This window comes from Labrus mixtus, chromosome 9 (genome assembly GCF_963584025.1).
Source record: "Labrus mixtus chromosome 9, fLabMix1.1, whole genome shotgun sequence".
Classification (NCBI taxonomy): domain Eukaryota; kingdom Metazoa; phylum Chordata; class Actinopteri; order Labriformes; family Labridae; genus Labrus; species Labrus mixtus.
The window spans coordinates 25,970,643-25,990,598 of NC_083620.1; the positions used below are offsets into that span (position 1 = coordinate 25,970,643).

General features: G+C 42.8%; 2 protein-coding genes across 2 annotated transcripts in view; both read left to right on the forward strand.

The window, feature by feature from the left end:
- LOC132980807 (cytochrome P450 2G1-like) overlaps window positions 1–19,956 on the forward strand; it is a 102,191-nt gene that overhangs the window by 20,666 nt on the left and 61,569 nt on the right. The window lies entirely within an intron of this gene.
- Window positions 141–11,825, forward strand: tgfb1a (transforming growth factor, beta 1a). The gene is made up of 6 exons (XM_061047125.1): window positions 141–2,330; window positions 7,396–7,680; window positions 8,303–8,537; window positions 8,868–9,018; window positions 10,286–10,396; window positions 10,505–11,825. Exons 1-6 carry the CDS (start codon window positions 2,000–2,002, stop codon window positions 10,550–10,552), a joined length of 1,161 nt encoding a protein of 386 aa, XP_060903108.1. The 5' UTR covers window positions 141–1,999; the 3' UTR covers window positions 10,553–11,825.

The following is a 19,956-nucleotide window of genomic DNA, read 5'->3' on the forward strand; positions in this document are numbered from 1 at the left end:
GCAGCAGAGCTCTGTTGAACAGCAGATGTTTTACACTGAGGCCGTTAACCCCCATTTCCTGGGCGGAGAGCTCCTCGCTCTATTAGACGAGTAACAGGAACCAGAAAAAAAAAAAGAAGGGTTAGAGGGGGAGAGAGAGAGAGAGAGACACACACACAGAGAGAGAGAGAGAGAGAGAGAGAGAGAGCGAGGGAGAGCAAGAGAAAAGTTAGCTGAGCTCGGAGCTCTCACAAATCACTTTGTCACCAGCAAGCTCTGACAAGCACCAGGAGAGAGGGAGCGTTCAGGGAGAAAGGGAGGGAGACAGCGAGTTAAATAGAGGTACGAAGAGGGAATTGTGTCAGAAGAGACTGAGAAGGGGCAAAAACGAGGTGGATGGATGGATAGAGGGAAGAGAGGACATAGACTCGACTTCATTCTGATTCCTGAATCAGCCTGAGCTAAGGACTGTTGCTCCTGCTACTGCTGCTGTTTCTGCTGATGTGTCTGGATGCTACACTCATTTAAAGAGAAGGTGTGTCCAACTTTTTGTTACATGGGGGGGGGACAGTGTTTGACATAAGGAGCATTTAGCTGGGATTATATCTTCTGACAGCATCCCCCTTGAGCTGTTTTTTTTGTTGTCGTCTCAGGCCGGATACAAAGAGAGCACACACTTTCATTTTATTGTGTTTTAAGGGTGATGCTGATTCAGGGGAAAAAAAAGAGCTTGTAAGTGTTGAAAGCTATTTTTTTTCATGAGCTGCAGCTGTACACAGATCACATGCTGTTATTGCAAAAAGAGGTAGTCAGAGTGAAGAGCGTTACAAGTTAATCAGATGTTTTCCTGTAGTGACATATCTTAATCACTCACTGCATAGAGTTGTTACTGGTGTACAATAAGAGAGGTTTGAATACTTTCTGTGATTGGACAGAGGACATTTGATTAGAGCTGGGGGCGACTCAAAGCTCCTGAGAGTTTTTATCTTTAAAGAAAGCCGGAGGTCATCTGATCAAAACTTCAAAAAACAGAGAAATAGGAAGGCCATTTTGTTCCACTTAGCAGTCAGGACTTATCATCGCAATTTTCCTCCTCCTTAGAGACACCGGGACACACTAAGGGCTATTTGACACAACATCCATGTACAGAACAGTCCTGGACGATTAGTCAGGAGACCTGGTTGGTGAAGACGGACAGAAAGTGAAGTCGGCTGAAAAGCCTTTGGAATCAAATATTAAGTAAGGCGACTCTGCCAACACTGCTCTTCATTCAGCCTCAAAGTGTTACACACACATTTGACCGGCTGTTCTCTGGGCGGCAAGTAAAGAGAGACTGCCTAGTGAGCAATACAGCTGACACGTGGAGGCAGATATATACATGCTTGAAGTGGGACGGGGTATGATTTAATATTGTGTGTGGAGGCTTGAAAACCATATCAACCCCAGTTTGCTCTGTGGGTACAGAACCAGTTCTTCTGACTATTTGAGGGTTGTTAGATTGTTTTGTTTTTTTTGCTGTCGGATGCTGTTGAGGTCTCCTGAGGGCGCTGTGTGTGTGTGTGTGTGTGTGTGTGTGTACATGTTTAGCTGGGCTCTATTAGCTTTTGACAGCTCCACTCTGGACTCACATCAGCCTCTGAGACGTCATTGTGTTGCCTGTGTTTGTTGAGTCAGAGGCTGGCTCATCACTCCCTGTCTGTCTGTCTGTCTGTCTGTCTGTCTACTGGGATTCTCTCCACCTGCTTCACTGCACAAGAGGACACAAGTGTTAGGTGCTTTTCCGCAGCAGCAGCAGCAGCAGCAGCAGCGACAGCGGTGGCACCAGCAGTCGGGACTCTCCACACTACTCGTATTGTTCTGCTGTGTGTAAACACCTTGCGTCAGCGACACCTCTCCACTGAGTGATTCACAGCTCACTGAGCATCCCCTGTCCCGGGCAGGCAGTGAGAGAAAGGTGAGGGGAGGAATTTTCTAAGAACCAGAGTGTCAAAGAGCTTTCAAACGGGTCAGGTTGGCAACCATGAAGCTGGCACTCCTGATGCTGATGGCGGTGTACACAGTGGGCAACGTAAGCGGCATGTCTACATGTAAGACACTGGACCTGGAGATGGTGAAGAAAAAGCGCATCGAGGCCATCAGGAGCCAGATACTCAGCAAACTGCGCTTGCCCAAAGAGCCCGAGTCGGATCAGGCCGGAGATGATGAGGAAATACCCAACACCCTGCTGTCGCTCTACAACAGCACCGAAGAGATCCTGAGGGAGCAGCGGACCGCGGTCCAGACTGACATCTCCACTGAACAGGAGGAGGAGGAGTACTTCGCCAAGGTGGTGCACAAGTTCAACATGACAGGTGAGTATCAGATTACCCGACAAAGCATCCGTTGTGCATTGTTAAAAAGTAAGGCAACGGCTGATAGTTTAACTACAGCACCACAAATGTCAAGTAAATGTTTAACTGAGATTTATGCTCTTACAGTTTCAGACACACTGCTCACACACACAGGCACATGGAAGCTAAGATCCTGGAGATGCACTGATTTATTTCTATTTCAAAGAGTTGTACTTTTTAGATATCACATTAGTTGGCCTCAAAAATGGCCCTTTACTATTAAATTTGAATTAACAATTATAAAAACAATAAGGAATTTTGTTGTTCAAGCAGATACTTCAAATCATCATATTGGTGCGCCCAAGTTTAGCATAAATAAGGCATAAAGCGCTCTCTGAGGCAGACATACGCGTACAGGCTACATCCCAAATGAAGCATTTGCCTGATGGCTGGTGTCAATTCCAATCTTGTCCATAAATTCCCCCAGCATGTGTACCCCTTCTGATCTCCTCCCAACATCCTTAGGCAACTTGATGGGTTCAGAGATCACAGGCGTTACTTGTTAACAGAGCCGCGCTTTGCATCTGGCCTGAATGCTCGGTGTTGCTTTCGTGGTATCCATGGCATTTTTACTGCTTTATTAGCACTGTTTGTTTGGCTAGCTCGCATATGCCGTTTGTTCAGCCAAATGGATTTTGGCTGTAATTGTGCAATGACTCCCAAACTGTTATGATAAACAGATTTTTTTTTTTAAAGTTTGGTTTCTTTGCTCCATTGTTCTCTACATGCCTATACTCCTCACCCTTGCAAGGCAGGCATCCCACACTTTACTTCAAAAGAAACACATGAGTGGATGGACCATGCACGCTCAGGAGTGTGCAGACCAAAAAAAAAACTTTCAAAATGAAGGGAAGGATTTCTGCTCTGTTTACATGAAAACCAAAGAACAGGAGGAGATGAGAGAAGACATGAAATGCACTCTTTCACCCTCACCCTCTTTCTCTTTCATTTTCTCTCTCTCTCTCTTTGTCCCTCAGGGATTGGGGGTTTCCTGTAACTTGAGCATTGGCTTCTCCCTTGCGTGTCCTGTCACTTGTTCTCCATCATATCTCCTTCTCCCTGACCTCTATAAGTTTCAATTTTTATTTCCAAGTCTAACTAACCATATGTAGGCTTACTTACCGCCTCTGACTCCCTTCCTCTTGCTCCTCTCCTTGCTGGGTTTCCTGAGCTTATTATCAGCGTGCCTGCAGCATGTTTGTGACGGGGCAGCTTGGCAGGAAGGAAGGCAAGGCCGATGGCCACTGAGATCTTGAGTGACTCAGGTCCGGTGCAAGCGGTGCCCATGGGGAGCATGTGTTTCCTACCTCTGTTGAATGCCAGAGAAGAGAACCATCCGTTGTCTTCACATTCAGCGCAGTTTCTTCAAACAGACTCCACACGCTAAGCGCACATGTGTAGGCCTCGTAATAAATGTTTTGCAATTAGTAGAGAAAACACACATGAGGGGATGTGTGGGACACTCGAGATTATGTGCTTATGTGAAAGTTAAAGACATAGTTATATAAAGCAATTCAATTAATCCAACTTTTAGTTTCATAGCCATTAACAATCCTCTGTTTTCACTTCAATTTGTGTTTTTGTTTGAATCACGCTTCCTGACAACAGCCTACAGGGATGCATATTTGTGTGTAGAGCGTTTTTCGACTTTAATAGTTTTTGGCTCCACTATGATAATTGTGTGGTAAATTAGGCTAAATTCCTCCAGCCAGTTAGCAGTTACATCCCGTCCTTGAAAATCCACATAAATCCACCTCTTATTTAACATGGTTTTGGTCCAACTCTAATTTAGCTTGTTTACAGAGGAAATGCTTTCCTCTATTGGAAAGTAGCCACTTTGCGCCATTCAAGGTTGAAACGGGTTCACGTCTCTGGAGTAATTATCAGATTTCCGTGTAGCTGGAGCTGCTACCGAAGATGAAGTAGGATAGCAACAAGGGATGGGGGAACGAAGACTTGAACGAGTGGGGCTGTGGGAGGGTGGAGCTGGGCATACGAAGGAGGCAGGTATTTAGCCTGTTGCTGGAATCTGGTTCCTCCCACTGGTAATTACAGAGCTGTCTCCCTACCTGTCACAACAGCTGGCCTCGGCTTACCTGATTCAACACACAAATCCCCCCCCACACCCATGTCAGTACACAAGCTGGGGTGCAATCTTTGCACCTACCTGAAAGAGTGAGGCCCGTTCTCGACTGAAACTTTGTTCCCTGAAAGTGTTGTCGTTTGATCAAACGAGCAGTTCTCTGAAATGCCCCCAGAAACAATCCAAGCTGTGATAACTTGAAAGAAGAAATGAAGATAAAGCTTCTCTGTGATTGAAGTACTGCAACCAATATGCTTCTTGGGGAACTGACACGGTTTCCTGTTTTGAAAACACTTCTCTAACCCTTGACACATTTATCTCACATTACTCGAACCAGCTTGAGATAAGGACTTTCTGTGCTTGGCGTTGCTTGGTACATGGCTAGCCAATGCACTTCACTTCACATACTGTACAATGTTATGATGCTCTGTGTTTCCACTCTTCAACTTACAACCAAGTATTTGACTCTGCTTTGGGTGGGGCCAGTAAAATGTCATCTCATTTCCCTTTACACGCCACACCAGATCGTTTCAGTTTCAGGTTGGCCTCACTGCAGCGGGTGAAACACTAACCTATGTCACAACACAGATGGTAATATTGGTATGTGATACACAAGCAGTAGGGACATGGAGGATCCTGGTACAGCCTAGATCAACTATGCAACTAAAGTATGCGAGGCTGGGCTGTAGCTGCTGTTAGAGAGTCATTCCTGGACTTGAGAGCGGAGAATCCCGGCTCTGGCAGGCTGAGGCAGAGTAGAAGGTTTGGACCTGGGCCAGACCCAGGATCCATTCAGACACATCTCCAATTTCTCTGCACCCCCGTATACTCACATCCCTCACCCCTCACAACTGTGACTTTTATTCATGAATGCATTCTTCACTTTTCCTTTTTTATTGCGCTTATCCAGTGAAAAGCCCCCGTTCTGCACCTCCTCTCAGTCTTTTTGTTTCCACATGGCGTTCACTCTATCATCTCAGCCTTTCTGTGCTTATCTTTGCACGTCTTCGTCCCGACTTAATCCTTTGTAATTTAACGCCTGTAGATTTATAGTGTTAAGCCTTCAGTAGCTTGGCTCTGGTTTCTATCAGGCTCTGAAATGTGAACGTTCGTGCTCGCAGACATAGGCATGCTCAGGAAGAAAAGTTACAAATATGGGCAGGGATACTGTAAGAAAACAAAATGCTCTTTGTGGTACATTTTTACGGCAGCTGGACTAGATGGATGTAGTTTAGATTGTTGAGCAACTCTGCAAAATTATGCAATTCCATTTTATCACGTGGTTTGAATTTTGTAAAAAAAAAACTGATGAAAATTCTTTAACGTTTATTTATGATAAAGCATGTAATACATAGATCAGTATTACATTATATAAGTATGTGTTGTGTGCACCAAATGTTCTAATGCATTATTTAAAAACTGACTGAGAGATGCGGCAGAGAAATCCAAACTAGAAAGGAACTGATTTCTCAACTTTCCTTCCAGTATTTGTTTCCTTAAATGGCTCATTTGACCCCATGTCTTGTTCTTTCCACACAAAAATCTAAAACCAATGAAACAAACCACTTTTTTTTTTTTTTTTTTTTTTTTTAACGAACCCCTCTGTCACGTATCTACAACTTAACGACTTCATGCAAACAGATGCGAGATGCAAAAAAAAAAAAAAAAAAGTGTTGTTGTGTTGCGAGTTGCTGTTGCCAAAGAAAGTGGTCTTTAAACTAATTTTGGAATTAGTTGACACAGAGGTGGGATGATTATATAATCAGTATCTGTGGTGGGGAGGGTGCTGTTGGGCAGAATTTGAAGCATAGTTAAGCGACACGGTATAGAAATAAAGCAGAGTAGACGTGTCAGATAGGTCTGACTAGAGGATTAAGAACGCACACCAAAGGCACGAAATGATGTCAGCCCTTTACAGATTGCTGCTCCGCAACAGCGCCGATACAAAGTTCAACCGTCATTACGCCTCCTAACTTACACCCTGCATCCATAACAGCGTAGTAATGGTATCCCAGCTTGTGAATTCACCTTGCATTGTAGCGTAATGGAAGTGCGAGAGGCAGCTGTGCGTGTGCAGCTGTATTACTACTTCTGGTGAAGGCTCAGCAGTGTAATGACTTTGCCCAACTATTCTGCATTCTGTGTAACTAATTGCACGCGAGGCATATAGAGGGAAAAACATCTCACCTTTAAGTGGCAATCTGTACCAGGACTCCTACACTCTGGAAACTTCTTCTCTGGAAGACTTTTATTTGTGAAGAGAAAAAAAAATGTTTTTATTATGATAAAGCGAGCAAGTGAGATTTTCCAAGGTTGTTTAATATTTCCCACTATTTATTTATGAACATAATCTTGGCATCTTCTGCCACTTGGGGTACCCTTCATTTTTTTTAAGCGTTTCTTTCATCATCAAACTTCAGAGAAAAATCTTAATGTAACTTCTGGAGTCTGGAGAAAGTCCAGATCGCTAATATTTTACCGCTAAGCCAAAATGTTAATCTTTGGATGTTACAGTATTGCAGAGAATGACAACAGAAAACAACAAGTTACACATAATGTGATATAGTGTTATATCTGACCCTTGTCTACCTGCAAGCGTTTCTGTGAACACAACACAGCCGTGATATGGTCTAAGTACCTAAAGTTGTGGTCCAACATCTGTCCACAAACTTAAACCAGAACCTCATCCTCATTAATATGGGTCCTTCATCACAAACCTGGATGAAATTAAGTGTACCTTTGTGTGCTACTGATTCAGATTTACCAGTTTAAATATGTAGTGAAAGGCTTTAATTAAGTGCCTATTTTTTCTTTGTCTTGTTAAATTTGGTTTGAGGCAACAGATTATTTGACATGCCATCACGACATCTGTTTATCGATCTATTGCCTGAACTTATTTTGCCCAAAGTAGTTGAATGAATTTGCCTTGTTTTAACCACATAGGTACAAACGGTACAAAGATCGGCCAGAAGTCCAAAAACATCCCAATGTTCTTCGACATCTCTGAGATTCGGAAGAGTGTGGGGGATTACCGCCTGCTGACCAACGCGGAGCTACGGATGCTAATCAAGCAAACAAACATAGCCGAGGAACAGCGAGTGGAGTTGTACAAGGGCCTGGGGACCTCGGCCCGCTATCTGGCTTCCCGTTTCGTCACCAACAACTTGAGAGACAAATGGCTGTCCTTCGATGTCACAGAGACCCTGCAGGAGTGGCTTAAAGGAACAGGTAAGATGATCACGCTTCAGTTATTGATCTTCTATGACCTCTGTTCCATTTGTTAGTGCACATTTGGACTAAATCTTCCTTTTTCCATTTCCCATCTGCACAGCTGTCCCAAGAGTCATCCTCTAGTTGGACACTTTAATGCTAACCTCACAATTATTTCATGTTTGCACCGACTGTTATTTAATGTCTGTTTTTTGCACTACCTTCTTTTAACAAATTGCTGTACATAAATAAACAACACGACTTCAGAAGGTCTACACTTCTTATTTTTATATTAATGTCTAATTACAGATTTGCAATTTTTAAATTTTATCGCTGTTATGTACATTTCTTGTATAAATTTATTTTTAATTGAACAGTTTAAGTTTGATTCATCTAGAGGTATTCTTTAAATCTTTGTTTCGGGTTAATATATATGTATGGGAGGGGGGGGGTTCGGTTTGTGGTTAATTTGTCATAACCTGCTACTGGATGCTTTGAATTTCCCTCGGGATCAATAAAGTATCTATCTATCTATCTATCTATCTATCTATCTATCTATCTATCTATTTCCAGGTGATATTGACCTTCACAGATGAAATAATAAATAAATGCTTAATGTGATCATATTCTGTGTTTACAGAAGACGAACATGGTTTTCAAGTCCGGCTGTTCTGTGAATGCAGCCAGGCGAGCAGCGACATCGGCTTCAGTTTTGAAATTTCTGGGATTGGGAAAGAAAGGGGAGACAAGGCGTTGTTGAATGAGATGACGCAGCAACCGCCCTACATCTTTACCATGTCCATCCCTCAAAACACGAGCAGCCACCTCACCTCCCGAAAAAAACGCTCCACAGACACGAAGGACACCTGTACAGCGTAAGCAGTTATGATAATATCCTACAGTTGCGTTGTATTTTATTGGTATTGTCGGTGTGTGGGGGCAGAGGTTCAAACTACCAACCCGACCTCCAGGTGCACAGCCACACCAGAGCAGGTTCAGGGATTCTAGGAGGCAGTTTAAAATTAACGTTTGAGATGAAGAAAATAATCTTAGAGGTCGTCTTCTCAAAAGCAAATAAACAGAATTCATTATTGGGATATGTGTAGTTTTCAGTCTGTGTTCACTGTGGCATCGATGCGCACTGATTTCAAAATGTACCTTTAAAAATCTCTTTCAAAGCTGATTGCCTGTTTTCTCTCCTGCAGCCAGACAGAGACATGCTGCGTGAGGAGCTTGTACATCGACTTCAGAAAAGATCTGGGTTGGAAGTGGATACATAAGCCAACAGGCTATCTCGCTAACTACTGCATGGGGTCCTGCACCTACATATGGAATGCTGAAAACAAATATTCTCAGGTACGGGGCCGCACGTCACTACACTGTGCAATTGCCATCAGAGGTTTTTTTCAGCTCAGGCTGAAATGATGTATTAACCTCCAACCTAGTAAATAATAATAATAATTTATACTTATACACGATGGGAAATTTGTTTTACACTGTTTAATGAACATGAACAAACACATAGGCCGAAATACACACACGTGCACAAACACGATCCTATTGACGTGCATTAATGGAGAGGTCTCAGAGTGAGGGGGGGCTGCCCTCAGCGAGCGCTCCAGAGAAGTTTTGGGGTTCAGTGTGCATTGCCCAGGAAGTGGACTGGCACCTCTCCAGTTACCAGGCCAATTTCCGGGCTTGGGACTTGAACAAGCGACCCTCCGGGTTCCCAACCCAAGTCCCTACAGACTGAGCTACCGCCGCCCCCAGTGTTGTGATTTCCAAAGACTCCAAAAAATAATGGATGGAGGGTCCCACTGGGGTTAGGTTTGGGCCTGGAGAGCTTCAACGGTTCGGCCTATAATTTAAAAAAAAAGTAATTTCATGATTTAACCGATCAAATGAATTTACCTCACGTTTCAGTGTACAGCACTTTTATTACCTATTTCATCTACAAGTTTGCCCTGGAGCAACCAATATACCAGTATAAAATGTTGAGACATGCACCTTAATGACCGCAACAGTAGCTGCCACCATAACCCACTGCGATTGAAAATTCTCCCTCATTCTTTGTGAGTCGAAGGCTACGTCGCAAAACGTGCTGGACACAAACTGTACAGCCGTCTGGAACAGCAATTTAAAGAAAACTGAACTCCGATCGGACCTTTATTGTCCCTGGAAGGGAAAATTGATAAACAGTTATTTAAATAAATCTAGTGGAGTGCTGTTCTGATTGAAAGACTGCCCAATCTGTGGAGCAGGCGCTCAGTCTGTCTAACTGCTTTTTAAATCACTTCCAAACTGCTGCTGTAGTCACTTTTCATTTTTTGTCCTTTGTCTATAAATGTTTAAGAACCAAATGTATATTTAATGAAGCATAATTTCCAAAACCAGAAGTGACTCAGTGGTCAAACATGTGTTTATTAATGGAGAAATGCTGCAATCAACAACAAAAAAATAAACTACAAATAATACAAAGACTGTTAAAGAAGCATCGCCTTTTAGCTTTATTATACCATAACTTGTTTATTCCTAAGGTCCTGGAATTGCTTTGACTCAAGTCATGTTGGAGATGAAGTTCTGAGTTGTGTTTTCATGCGTTCCCTCGTATAACTGTTTACAGATTTTGGCCTTGTATAAGCATCACAACCCAGGAGCCTCTGCCCAGCCCTGCTGTGTTCCTCAGGCACTGGAGCCACTGTCAATCATCTACTACGTGGGCAGGCAACACAAGGTATCGATACCACAGCCAAGTGACCTTCATTCTTAGGGTGAAATGTTTTATGTGAAAGCAACACTTTTCAGGTGATTCATCAACTTTACTGTTGATTTTCACTTTCAGATGGAGCAGCTGTCCAATATGATTGTGAAGTCCTGCAAGTGTAGCTAAACATGCAAGGCACATTGCTCTGCCTCCCCTCGAGCATACACAGACATGGACAAGTTGTGTTTGGGACCACAGAGGGGAGCGAAGTGGCAGAGATTAAGAGGATGACGATAATGTGGACAAGGGCAACAAGGCGTTTCAAGTCAACAGGATCTTGGTGGCCCATCTTTCCTCTTGCAACTCTGCCGTCAACACGACGAAAGCACATCAACACATGAACTTCTTTATATAGATATTGTAGATCATATTTTGTACATATTTTTTTCCCACGCAGTCGTAAATATATCTGTCTTTAAATGAATTTATTTATTTAGTGGAGGGACAGATCTGTAAAGAAATGGTAAAAAAAACAAAAAAGTGTCCGTTTGACATGGAAAATAATTAAAATGATTTATCATGTGGACAAAGAAATGCCAAAGGACTTGAGGACCAAAATGACCTAGACGGAAAATGTTTTTTTTCCTACAGAGGATGATGGTCAAAGGCATTTCTATTTGCCATATCATCTTCCTGGAGAGGTCATAGTTAAAGGTGCTAAGTGGTTGTTGGGGTTTTCCGCGAAGATAATGCCACAGGTGTGTTTGGAGAGAGTAACGACAGCATGCAGACGACCGCATAAGGGACAGTCCGACCCGGGGGGGTTCCCTTTGAGCAACGTTTCAAAGGGAACCGTCCATCAGTTTGACTTTGTTTGTTTTTCAACCCATGTGATTTATACAACGCTTTTTGTCCATTTGTTTGTGTTCATAGCTGAATGCCTGCTTGTCCTTATGAAACTGCCCGTGCTGCCAAAGCCATGAGTAATATCAGTGTTTGTAAGAGTGATGACACCATGTTTTTTTCCTGCTCAGGATTTACAGCCAGCCTGTTGTCTCTATGTGCTGAGGGGTCAGGGGATGTGGTTGTGGTGTTAGTTTAAGGGAAGCCATTCAGACTCAATACACACATTTCATGTTTTTTTTCCTGTTATTTGCCATTCAGACTCAATACACACATTTCATGTTTTTTTCCTGTTATTTGCCGTAGTAAAGTAGGGACGATTTATTGCCTTTTATTCCAGGACAAGTTTTTACTTTCAACTGAAGTGTGTTGCCTTTTGCACAACTCAATAAATAAGTTCAGCTTCTGTTATTTGTTTTACAGTAGGACCACAACCATACTCATTTTGTCAGTTTATCATATTTTAAAGGTGCACTTAGTTGTTTTGTTTTTTTTATTTTATTTGCTTTTGTAGATATTTAAAAAAAATCTGAAATAAACATTGATGTTAAATTATCGCATCAGAGTGGAAGATTTTTCAGAGCCGTATAAAAAACAACATGAAATGTTTCCACTTGTCAGAGAGCTGTGTTGTGTAGGTGGATGTGTGTGTATTTCACTTGTCAGTGCATGCATGTGTGTGTGTGTGTTCATTTTAATTACAGCAAAGGGAGAGAACATTTTACGTAAGGAGCAATAACTGGAACACACCTCGCGTGTTTTTGGACATGAATGCACCACCATTTAAACAAGAAGTTCACTTGTTCTTAACACTGAAAAATAAAAATAAAAGGGTTTATGTGTATGTGTTGCACATACTAGGACTTTTTGTAAACTTGGCTTGGGTATACATACCTTATACTTTGAATTAAATTGTGAGCTAAGGTAAAAAACGGGTGCAGGCTGATTTAGATTTAAGGCTTCAGTTTGGATGTGCCGTGCATCCACTCCATTTTTAACACTTTCTCAATATAAGACTACTCATCTACGAGAAAGTTTCTCATGCAATCTGTTGCTGATGTTGCCTCCCACAGCTTTGCACCGAGTATATATCATGCCCCTTGATTCAAATTGTATGAAACTAGGTTGGCCATGCACCTAGCACTGACTGCCCAATTCAAGAGAGAGATCTACCAGTGGAAAAGCTCAGCGTATGCCAGGTGTGTGTGGTCTATTTCTGGGCAGGCAGTGGATTCCTGTTTACTCTGGATGACTTCAGACTGACTGAAGAGGAGCAGCAAGCCCTGCTGGACTTCACCGCTGGCTAAGCAAACGCTATAATTCCCAGACTCCAAACCGAGCTCTTGGGCACTGTACCTGCAGCGATGCGCTCCATACCAACATTTTTCATCTATCTCTGAGCACCTCGTCCACCCCCCCGCCCCACCCTATACCAGCCCCACCCCTCTCCCTCAGTACTCAAGGGATTACTGGCAGCTCATGAGGCTGTATTGGAAGTGAGAAGAGCAGGTCCAGGCCCGTTGGTAAGTCCCAGACTTAAGGGCAGTGACTACATGGAAAATTAAACACACATACTATACACATGCACATGAAAACACTGAACCCACTGACACAGCTCAAGCACATCAACGTCAAATGCCTTACATAAGCTTTGTGCTAGAAATTGGTATGGGGGATGCTTGTGATGCTAACAAGGGGACAGTGATGTGTGCGATCTTGTTTAAAAGCTGGTCGTGTTACCCAAGGGTTGCTGTGGAAAGCACAGGAATTTTCCTCCTGTAAGCCAAAACAGACTGAGCTTGTTTAGAGAGAGCGCTCTTGATGGCACATAAACAAAGTGAAATGAAACATGATCAACATAATTGTCTCACCTCTCAAAATGATCCACAACTGATCCGCTGCCAGGTCTTGTTTTTTTTTTTTTTAATGATGCCAATGCACAACATGTGCTGTTTCATCTTGCCACGCAGGGTGAATGTAAATGGAATGTTCAAGGTTGTTTTTTTCTTATAGAAAACAGTAATTACCAAACTCAAACAAGCAAAACACGAGTTTTTTTTTTTTTTTTTCAGATGAGACAAGATCATTAAAACTTGTTTATAAAAATGCATGCGCTTCCACCTGTTTTACTTTCGCTGTAATGACCAAACGACGCGTGTAAATGTCAAGGGGCTCATAAATCTATCACGGCGTTAATGGAACTGTCCCAGAGGGAAGTCAAACTCAAGTAGGCTTGTCCTTCTATACCAATGTTCATTTCTCAGCAGCTGCTTCCTCTCAAGCCCCCAGGCTTTTTATGGGACTGGAACAAAACTGCTGACACCTCCTGCCACGGACTTAAGCACATCCCAGAAAAATCCTCCGTCCTAAGAGGAAAAAAAAAAAAAAAGAGGGGCACTTGAGTGTTACACAAGAGAAAAGGGTGAAAACGGATGCCTGCAGCGTTTCAAGGTCAAGCAGGTGTTCTTTTACAACTAGCGCAATCCACGTGCCAAGTTTATACGACAGCATGAGTAACAAGAAAATTGTTCTCGTGTTGCAATTCATCAGAGCGGATAAGTCATTCACTTTTGACATAATTGGCCCTGTAATTGCATCCATGTGCTGAGTTAAGTCTTTTATCAGCGGTATTAAATAAAAAGCTGTGTTTCATGTGATCCCGCCTGAAACATATTTTCTCTGCAACATTTCAAAAGGTCACAATGAAAACAGAGCATGCCAAATGTAAGCCGGTTTACCCAGCGGCCGGTCTAAAAATGCTATTTTGGGTTCCGTCTTATTACAGCATCCATAACATTTGCAATTATACTGTATGTCCACTGATCTTCTTCCACAACTGGTCGTTAAAAGTGGAGCCGTAAAGCGTCCCGGAGTAATTCCTGTGGACTCAGAGGGAGCTGACTGTGACCGTAATAACACGCTCTGGTGTCCTGCTGCTGCTCAGCTCTGCTTCACAGTCACACAGCTGCTCAGAGCCATTGTTGCTGCAGGTGCTGAACCTGTGTCCACACACACATCAACAAACATGCCTTCCTTCTCGTTTTCCCATTTTCATTTCAATTTGATTTTTCAGGCGGGCATGCCAGTGACCTAGTGGTTAGTTTGCTCGTCCCATACACAGAGGCCACACTCCTTAAAGCGGGCAGCCCGGGTTCAAATCCAACCTGTGGATCTTTTGCCGCCTGTCATTCCCCTCCCTCCCTCTGATTTCTGACTATCCACTGTCCTGTCTCTCTCTCATAAAGGCATAAAAGACAGAACATCTTTAAAAAATGATTGGAGGGGACATCTGTGTATTTAAATGAAATCAAGTAAGAGGCTCACTATTTGTTACTTTTGTTTTCAGAGTATTTGAATCCGTGTTTTAGGGATCCTAATAAATACGCTGCTTTTTTATATATTACATACTTCCGTGTTCAAACAACTTGAAACTTTTTTTTTTATGTGCCATAGTACATTGTCATTACAATTACAAACGATCAAGACATAAGTGCATATACAGCATACACCACACTTCTGAGTTCTTTAAAGTAAGATTACAGTTTAAACCTTAGATCTGTAGACAACAGTTAGCCTCTATGGACTTGTTTTTCTTTTTTTGTGGCTACTTAAAGGAGCCGTATTAAAACTAGAGAGAAAGTGACCAAAAAAAGAAGTAAATCAAGTAAAAACATCAGTTTGGCTTCCTCGACTTTCAAACAATACAACTTGAAACTTTAATAAAAAAAAACAACTTATGGGGCGCTGGTGGTGCAGTGGTTAGATCGCGCGCCCCATGTATGGCCGCTGTAGTCCTCCAAGCAGGCGGCCCGGGTTCGAATCCGACCTGTGGCTCCTTTCCCGCATGTCATCCCCCACTCTCTCTCTCTCTCTCCCTGATTTCCAACTCTATCCACTGTCCTATCTCTCTAATCTTTTTTTTTTTTAAAAGCCAACTTATTATTATTTTTCTCTTTGGATTTTGGTCTGGTTCAGTAAATGAGAATATGCATGGGCTTGGGGGGTCTCAGGTTGGATTTTTTTGTGCCTGATCTATGCTCTTATGTCAGTCTTTGAACCTTTTGGTGAGCTACTGAAAACAGAGCGATGTGATGGAGGCCCCTGACCGCCCTAAATGATGGCTAAAAAGATGTGGACCTGTCTCAATACTGATTTAGTCTAAATGTTTTTTAATCCGACATCTGTGACTTAAAGAAACTCTAATAAAGAACATGAGACTCATTATTTAGTTTTAGAGTTTGGTGCAGAAGTGACAGAAACAAAAAGTTAAAGCTTTGGATTGAAATGTGATTCATCAGAACATAGTCTGAGTAGTTCAGACAAAATCTTTAACATATTTATGTTTTCATCATCCTTCATTTTTAACAATGACATTTTAGATGATTAGATGATAGAGTCAATTATTTAGATATGAACATGTTTACAATCCTAAAAAATGATTTATAGGCTCTTGTGTAACTGTTTTTTAGGGCGAGTGTATGAAGGCAGAACTGCTGAATAGACAAAAAGGCCGCTGTAATCTGACAGTTTTTCTGCTCTCCACCTGTCTCGTCTTTACCCCGTCCCTCTCACTCCACACCTGCAGTTTATGGGGCCAAGATGTTTATCATAAGTCTGAGTCAGCCGACCATATCTCTTGCTCCGTTTCTTCTTTTCTCTCTTTTCCTCTCTCATCTTTTCTTAACCCTTGCCAGCTCTTTGAAGGCACGCTGGGCGTTTTTTGAGTTGTCACCTGAACCAAACAAGGCGAGAGATAGGGGGAAGAAAACAGATGTAGGGGAGAGAATGAAAGGGGGGGGGGGGACAGAATACAAGACCACACACCTCTAATGCCTGCTGGGCATTAATCTAAAGTGTTTCAGAGCTGCATAATGAAGAATAACTGGGAGAAACATCATGTTCACTAATTAGGACTATTCATTTTATTTTACAAGAGGGTTGTTGAGCTCTTTTTTTTTATGCACATAACCAGTAGCTAACATCATGGCTTTAACATAGAGGATCAAAGAAAGAGGGAAACTCAAAGCCTCTTCAAAGTGAAAACTACAAAGGGAAAGTATGATAAACCGTGTGAGAGTGTCTGGCTGTGGTTATAAAGCATGCCTGCCCTGACTCACTTGCTGGACCTCGGTAAGTAAGAAACGTTTTCTAAAAAAGGAAAGGTACCAATTACATCTCTGGATTGGCTCCTTCTCACGGTGCCGCCCCTCCGTTTCCTTCCTTCCTTTCTTCCTTCGTCATCCCTCTCGCTCTCTCTCTGCCTCACTATCTCTCTCTGTCCCTGGACACAGAGAGACAAATCTGCCCTATAAACATCGAACATCTCCCCGGGTAATAAACAGAGGAGAGGACTCTGGGGTCTGGAAAGACAACATTGACCATGTAGACCCCACACCCAGAGGAGAAGCAGCCCATAAATAGCAACTTAATCTCACAACCCCAACTGAGGAACAAAACCCCATGGGAGATAGTGATGGTGGGGGGAGAGCAGAACTGGTTATGGTTCACTTTTGAGGCTCACTAAGGACTTATGTGAAGATAACGCTCCAAGAACGACCCTTATATGTTCAGTCTCCAACTTGCTATTCACAAGTACTTTACTTAACTTTTATTGGGTAGGATTGTCATGGAAAACAATCTGAGATAACTCAGTCCAGTCAGAAAGCCAATTTATTCATCCAATCACCAAAGCCTTCGACCTAAAGTGTTTTGGACACAGTCATGTAGTGACCACACACTGTATAAAACATGGACATACTCTCAGTGACGTCACCCATTGCTTTCTGAAGATGACTTTTAAAGGGTTAGGGTTAGGGCATCGCCATATTGGGAGTGCCGTCTCATACTACAAAGAGGGGGATCTAAACAACTACAACACCCCAAATGTGAGTCAGATGAGCTACTTCCCTAACCATGCTAACTCTTAGACTTAACATTAAAAAAAAAAAACGGATAAGTGAAATGAAAAAAATGTCACCCCCTGTACAGTGTGTACCCATAAAGACATGAGCTATTGATACCACCAGGCTGTTAACATGTTCATTTCTGCTGTCAAAATGGAAATTTTGACATTGGTGTTAATGGGATGCCTGAGGCTTTTGCAGGCAGCCTCAAGTGGGAACTCGACGAACCACAGTCTTTTGCACTTCCATAGTGGCTTCATTTCCGACACTAGAAGTTGCCGCTTGGTAGCAACAAGCCCGCTGTGGCACAGGGACATGCTCAGGGAGAGTGGGCAGGACTTCAGCACTCCACAAACCCGCTTTGTGCGCTTTGCTGAACTAAGGCTGTGACCCGCACCAGTGGTTTACACTTAAGTTCAATCACACTCTATTACTCATCTTGGTGCCTCCTTCACACACACACACACACGCACCGACATACTGAAGTGGAGGCAAGACTCGAATTAAGAGAGGTGTGACCACAGTCACAAATCACACACACTGCGTTAAACTGACACAGTGGACGGGAAGAAATATCATCTTCTCATCCTGAGTATGCACACAAAACACACTATCATAAGGTAACTTGACTCTTCTTATTGGCTAAACGTGAGGTTAGGGAGGTGTTGGGTTTTCAGAAATAGCTTGGTATGGAGTCTGTTTCACATTAGTCAGCCGTGCTCTGTGGCCTCCTGTGTCAGTGGGACTCTCGACTGTATAGATGGGCGTGTAAGGGTTATGACAGCAGGGAGAAAGGCTCAGCAGCCAGCTCCTCTGTTGCCTCCACTTAAGAGGGACATTAGGTCAGTGTGCCCCCACCCCTCCTTCCTCTCCCCACTGGCTCTGAATTCCCCAATGAACAACACATTCCTCCTTCCCAGTCCCTGTTTATGACACGCCATCCTTTGAAGCAGCATGTCAGTGTTTGTGTACGTGTACGTGCATGGGTGCATGAATGTGTGTGTGAGTATGTGTGTGTGTGTGTGTTTATGTGTAAGCCTTGAGAAACTCAGCCTCGGTGAATCCATAAACGTTTCAGCATGACACCATCAAAAGCAGGAGTGTGTATGTGAGCATGACGTAAGTATTCTGCAGATGGAGCACACCTGAGCAGGTAGGTTAAGGGCACACATCTGTTTGACAGATGTTTTGTTTTTTCTACATGGCTGCATTGAAGGCAGAAATCTAGGCCAATTGGATTACACCTAGAGAGGGAGAGTGCATAGAAGGAAGAGGGTGGAGGAGAAGGCGATGAGTCACCAGCGAACTCGGGATGCGCTTGTTGCAAAGGCAGTGATTGAGAGGGGCAGACTGGGTGTTGAGACGAAGGAAAACAAACGAGTTGCTTCTAATTAAAGCCGCCCTGGAGGAGAGGGTGGGGGTGTTAGGGAGTTGGGGGGTGGTGGAGGTCAAGTCAAGCTGAGTCATTCCTTTACACCCATTTCCTGTGATCGGGGCACTTTGGGAGCGGGCAGCAGGGTAAAATTAAGTGTGCGGTCTAAGCAATCTTTATTTCAATGCACACTCACACGCAATCATATAATACATGTAAAACAATGAGAACACATTTAAATACAGCAGCAAACAGATGTGCAGTATGAATACTATTAGTATACATGTGCTCATACATAAACATAAACTTATACATAATCAATCTTTTCCCATAAATTTATTAAAAGAAATGGTAATGATTTTTAAAGCTCTACCTTTTCACTGCTTCTTATTGTTTTGTACACTTTTAACCTGTGTTGGAGCTTTTTCATTTTTAATTACTAAATTAATGTGCGAAATAAGATACCAGTAATTAACTTGTTTATTTTAATCAAATCTTTCAGGAAACTTCTCCTCTATTCTTATTCTAAAAAACAAGCTACATGTTGACATCTTGTCTTAATTTGACCCAAAAAAAAGTTTGTTTTTTTTGCATTTAATGTTTTGCAAGAAGAGATTCAACACAGCGCCTATCCGACAAACAAAATCTTGATAAATAGATTTACCGGTGTTGGCAGAGTGATAATGGCCATCAGATGTCTAAGTTGGTTTCTAGTTTTTACAGCACTTCCTTCCATCACCACATGTAAGACATATGTATCTGTTTTGATGTGTTTCTTCTCTGCAGAAAGTTACCTCGCCTCCTTTTTCACCAAACAAATAAATTAGACTTGACAACATCCTTGGCACACACTCGCACACCTGCAGTGGACATTTAAACGTGTGTACAATCAAACTTCAAAAAGAGTTCTCTGATTCAAGCCAGGCTATCAGCAGCACAGTCTGACCCTCTGGCACTGCTGAATCACAAAGGCTCAAAGGGCTTCACACACAGCACGTCTTCCCCCGGTGTCATCGGGGGAAAATCTTTTGACGAATTGAATTCAGAGCGATCGGCTCGCTGACCACAGTGATGACAAAGAGGGACATCATAACACATTCCACCGAGCTCCAGTGAGAGTAAAGGAGATGGTATCTGTGATCGTTTAGAAGCTCACACCACCTGATGAACACATGTTAAGTGTGCCACTGAGTGTGGTCCTTGTTCTCCTTTTTAGATATACCCGCTGGTCTCTCCGCTAAAAGGTGCCGTCTTCTCATGCAGGGAACATCTACGACTGATGCTGCCTCCCCTGCATGGCCACCCAAGTGTACAGGATGTGGACTAATACTTTACAGTGAGGAATCAAACTCCCTAGAGATAAAAAAAAAAAAAAAAAACAGGCTCAGGCTCAGGGATGAGTCTGGAAGGCA

What these genes read in the sequence shown, in the direction of transcription:
- tgfb1a (XM_061047125.1), top strand. Translation starts at nt 2,000, where the DNA reads ATGAAGCTGGCACTCCTGATGCTGATGGCGGTGTACACAGTGGGCAAC. An exon ending in GCACAAGTTCAACATGACAG is followed by an intron (nt 2,331 to 7,395) that starts GTGAGTATCAGA and finishes TTAACCACATAG; the next exon opens with GTACAAACGGTACAAAGATC. An exon ending in ACGAAGGACACCTGTACAGC is followed by an intron (nt 8,538 to 8,867) that starts GTAAGCAGTTAT and finishes TCTCTCCTGCAG; the next exon opens with CCAGACAGAGACATGCTGCG.